The 5,226-nt window shown below is 40.3% G+C and overlaps 1 protein-coding gene across 3 annotated transcripts in view; it reads left to right on the plus strand.

The window, feature by feature from the left end:
- LOC128698273 (uncharacterized) overlaps positions 1–4,989 on the plus strand; it is a 6,416-nt gene extending 1,427 nt beyond the window's left edge. Inside the window, exons 2-3 of one of the 3 annotated variants that reach the window (XR_011392064.1) lie at positions 831–949; positions 4,216–4,989. Coding sequence is in view for 1 of the 3 variants with exons in the window: in XM_070085459.1 (XP_069941560.1) it covers positions 903–2,471 (1,569 nt within the window). In the remaining 2 variants the exon portion in view is untranslated. Of the gene's footprint in view, positions 1–830; positions 3,742–4,215 lie in introns of those variants that run through there. The other 2 variants (XR_011392065.1, XM_070085459.1) reach the window with 2 other exon arrangements.
- Positions 4,990–5,226: the final 237 nt, after the last annotated feature.

Raw genomic sequence — 5,226 nt, forward strand, 5'->3', positions numbered from 1 at the left:
ATTTGACCTTGGTAAAGCAGCCTCTTTGATGCCTAAATTTACGGAGGATAATTTAGATTCATTTTTTGAAGCATTCGAAAATCAGGCGAAGGTGATGCAATGGCCTCCTAAATATTGGGCTGCTTTAATACATTCATCTTTAATAGGAAAAGCCCAAACCATAACTGCCAACTTACCTTTTGAACAATATTCTGATTATACTCAGGTAAAAGATTGTCTTCTGAAAGCTTATGATTTATTACCTGTCAGTTATTTGAAGATGTTTAGAACTCTGAAGAAATATCCTCAGCAGTCCTGGGTGGACTTTGCCAGGGAAAAGCTCTCTGCTTTTGAGCGTTGGCGTAGGGCCGCGGGAGCCGCCTCAGTCGAGTCACTTTCCCAGCTGATGTTGCATGAAGACCTTTTTAAATATTTTCCAGAGAGGGTGCATACTTTTGACATTTCCCACTACTAACTTGTTAGATACTGCCGCCCACGCAGATCACTTTAAAATTTCCCATGCTATAACCACAGAAATGTCTAAGGCCCCGGAAAAGAAATCTACCTCCCAAGGTTTTAGTTCAAGATTGACGGCTAGGAAAGCTCCAGCTGGCGAACCTTTGAAGGTGTATTCAGACAAAAAACAGGTGACAAACGGCTCTTTCTCCAGACAGTATCCTAAAGATCAATTACCACTGTGCCTTTTTTGTAAAAAGTTAGGTCATAGACAGTCCCAGTGTTGGCATAAACAGCGGGAAGATAAAACCCAACCAAGAGGGAGATATCCTACCCAGGTAATAAATTCCTCTCGGAAGTATGAAACTCTGGATGATGAATCTCTACCTTTTCAGGCCTCATCTAGCAGACCGTCTAATAGATGACTTTACCACGACAGTGCTTCAGAAGAAAAGGTCCGAGTAGCTATGGAACCCTACTTTTCCCAGGGGAAGTTCGGACTCTGTAAAGAGAGGTTAGTAAATATCACTACCTTTCGAGATACTGGCAGCTATCTCTCTTTATTAAGATCAAACCTGGTAAAGTTACCTACTAGTAGAGAACCCCGGCTAGACGTATTATTAGAGGCTTACGGAGGCACAATAATAAAGGTCCCTATTATAAGGATTTATATAGAACTGCCTGGATATGTAGGCTGGATCAATGTGGGACTTTCAGATAAACCTTTTCCCATTGCCGGCGTGGATCTATTAATCGGGAACGAAATTGATCAATTGGAGATACCCAGAGAGCCTCTGGTTTTAGATAATCCTTGTGATGTAAATTATGCCTTAGAAGCCTCTGAGGCAGGGCTAGACTTATTTCCCCTTAATGTGGTCACCAGAGCCATGGCTAAGAACTCTAACAATTTGGATATTAAACAGCCTTTAGAAATGTCCGATGAATTAGGTTGGAACTTCCTGTTTAGCGAAGCAATTCAGTCGAGACCCACAGGTGACAAAGTTTTACCAGTCCCTGCGGACCTAGCTAGAAAATGTAATAAAGAAGAATTTCTTTTAGCTCTAAAGGACGATAAAAGTTTAACCAATAAGGATAAAGAGGAAGGTTACCTTTTAGATGAAGACGGTTTTCTTTGGAAGAGAAATAATGATAATGATTTGAGTTCAAAAGGAAACTTGTTAGTGGTGCCATCGCCCTTACGTAATATGGTATTTGAACTAGCACATGATAATCCACTGGGAGGTCATTTAGGATCTCGTAAGACAGAGAAAAAGATAAGGAAATATTTTTTTTGGCCTCAGATGAGGACTTATATTGCTGACAAACTACGGAAATGCCACGTTTGTCAAATAATAGGCAAAACGGCGCACAATCCCGCGTCTGCCCCTTTACTTCCAATAAAATGTCCTGAAGAACCTTTTGAAAGATTAGTTATTGATTGTGTAGGACCGTTGCCCCGCACAAAAAGGGGTAACCAGTATATCTTCACCATCATAGATATGGCAACTCGGTATCCTGATGCTATCCCAATGTCCAAAATTAATTCCAGAAATATAGTAAGAGCTTTAATACGCTTCTTTGCTCAAGTAGGCATACCACGTGAAATTCAATCTGACCAAGGTTCTAATTTTACGTCTAAGGTTTTTAAAGAGGCTATGTCTCGATTAGGAGTAAGACAGATCCTCTCTACAGCATATCATCCCCAGTCACAAGGAGTGCTAGAAAGATTCCACCAAACCCTTAAGTCTACTTTACGTGCTTACTGTGAGCAATATTCTCGTGAATGGGACGAAGGTTTACCCTTTCTTCTCTTCGCCCTCCGTGAAGCTGAACAAGAAAGTACTAAATACTCTCCATTTGACTTGATTTTTGGACATCAGGTGCGAGGACCCCTTGCCATATTACGAGATTCTTGGATAGGGAAGAGAGGACCTCTTCATCCCAGTCCTCTACTTTGGAAAGAACCTCTCTCCAAATTAAAAAGCTTAGCTGCCGTGAATGTCAGAAGCTCAAGCCAAAATGAAGAAATCTTATGACCAAAAGGCTAAATCTCGTTCATTCTCTCCGAATGAATTAGTGTTAGTTAAAAACTTAATTCCAGGACATTCTTTAAAACCTAGATATTTGGGGCCATATGAAATAGTAGACAAAGAAAATGAGGTGAATTATCTGGTCCGTGAACCAGGACGTCGTAAGAAAATTAAGAGGTATCACATAGATAACTTAAAGAAGTACGAGTCTAGCCTTCTCCCTACTATTATTACCTCTATTCAACCTACATCCACTGAAATAAGGAATGACACTGTAAGGGAAGTAAGAGAATTTAGACTACATAATTCTGAAGTTTTAAAAGAACTAGACCATTTCCTGGAAGTTCTTCCTACCTCCCAAAAATCTCAAATCAAAGAGTTAATCACTAAATATAACTCCATCTTCAAAGATATTCCTACTCCTTGTACATTAGGTTTCCACGATATTGAATTGTTAGAAGATAGCCCAATAAAGCAATCCCCTTACCGGGTCTCTCCTGCTAAGCAAGAATTAATTCAACAAGAAATAAATACATTACTGGAATATAATTTGATAGAACCCAGTTGGACACCTTGGGCCTCTCCCTGTTTATTGGTCCCAAAACCCGATGGTACCGTACGCCTATGCACGGATTACCGTAAAGTAAATTCAGTCACCAAACCAGATGGGTTTCCATTACCAAGGATTGATGATTTAATAGATGCTGTAGCCGGTGCCAACTTTGTGACCAGATTAGACTTGCTGAGAGGGTATTACCAGGTGCCGTTAACTCCTAGGGCCCAAGAGATTTCCGGGTTCGTAGTTAAGAACGGACTATTTACGTATAAGGTTATGCCTTTCGGCTTGTGTAACGCCGCCTCCTCTTTCCAGAGAATTATGAACATTTTAGTCCAACCCTTAGAAGGTGTAGAGGCATACTTAGACGACCTGGTGGTTTTTAGTGATGACTGGCAGTCTCATTTAGAAAGATTAGAGCAACTACTGAAAGCATTGCAGAAATACAATTTCACTGTAAATTTACAAAAATGTGACTTTGGTAAAGCCCAGATTAAATATCTCGGTTTTAAAATAGGGAAGGGACTAGTAGCCCCCGACCAATTAAAGGTCCAAGCTATTTTAAATTTCCCGTCTCCTCAAGACAGGAAAGCCCTCCAACGATTTTTGGGGATGGCTACTTATTACAGGCGTTTTTGCCCAAACTTTGCTCAAGTTGCCTCCCCCCTGACTAGATTGACCAGTCCTAAATATAAATTTAATTGGGACGAGAATTGTGAACAAGCTTTTAAACGTTTAAAACTTTTCCTTTCCTCTGCCCCAGTATTGCGTGCACCCAATTTCCAAATTCCTTTCACCCTCCATGTTGATGCCAGTGATGCAGCTATAGGTGCTGTCTTATTGCAATCCTTCCAAAACGGTAATATTCTACATCCAATATGTTATTTTTCCTATAAATTAAAAGAATATCAAAGATCTTATTCAACTATAGAAAAAGAAGCCCTGGCTTTAGTGTTGTCCTTAGAACACTTTGACGTATACCTCGGTTATACTCCTCATGTGATAAATATTTACTCAGACCATAATCCTCTGACATTCATAAATTCTATGAAATCAAAAAGTTAGAATATTACGCTGGGCTTTAAGGATCCAACCTTACCGGATCTCCATTGTTCACATAAAGGGTTCGAGCAACGTGTTAGCCGATGCTCTCTCTCGCTCCTAATATGGCTTAACTACGGAAATTCTTTGCAGTCAAGCAGTTTCTGGACCAGTTCTAGCAAGTGGATGACTAACCTTGGAATGATGTACCTCCATCCCTATACCAGCTGGTTGGTTTCTTCTACTCCATCAGCATCTTAAACGCAGAGATATTTGCTTGTGGGCCGGGGTGTCATGCCCCTATGGTTAACCTTCCTTTAATATTACATTGCGGTCATTTCCTTTAATAGCTAAATTGGAAATGAACGTCCTTGTATTATTAAGATTAATTCTTATTAACAATTATAATTTATGTAACATGGCCATGATAAGTTTAATTGGAGCTATAGTAACCTGCCTGCCGCCCGGTGTGCCGGTGTGTAGTTAGCCGTGATGTTCGATGGTTATACCCCCCCCTTCCCCCCCCCTTTATGTTCAACTACTCTACTGAGTGTTGGTGAGTCACGTCACGTGACCCACTTTACCTGTATGCTCAAGGTTGAGGGACGAGCAGTGAAGAAGTAGCAGCCAACGAGAACACTCCTGCTCGTCTCTGGTAACTGGCCAAGATTTATTAGCCGGCCTGGACATATTCTGTTTTATTCTGACTGCTTCCAATTGGGAAACAAGACTTTAATGTATAAAGTAATCTCCATTTATATATATGTTATATCTAGGATATCCTCCTAATCCTCTGTTTTGAAAGCCTTATGTATATGTTGGATACTACAGAAGAAACATGTATTCTTAACTTATATACGATAATTCGTATATTATAACTGGCTTTTGTTATATTATGAATATACTTAATTAAAATTAGGCATTCCGGAGGATCATTATTATTACCCTAACCTCTCTGACCAAAATTGTTATGCTCTAAAAAGAAGGAAATAGTTGTTACAATACTTGGAGTGTAACAGTGGTACAGCAGCGTGGTGTTGGTGGTACAGCAGCGTGGTGTTGGTGGTACAACAGTGTGGTGTTGGTGGTACAACAGTGTGGTGTTGGTGGTACAACAGTGTGGTGTTGGTGGTACAACAGTGTGGTGTTGGTGGTACAACAGTG

The sequence above is a fragment of the Cherax quadricarinatus genome, chromosome 16, assembly GCF_038502225.1.
Source record: "Cherax quadricarinatus isolate ZL_2023a chromosome 16, ASM3850222v1, whole genome shotgun sequence".
Taxonomy (NCBI): Eukaryota; Metazoa; Arthropoda; class Malacostraca; order Decapoda; family Parastacidae; genus Cherax; species Cherax quadricarinatus.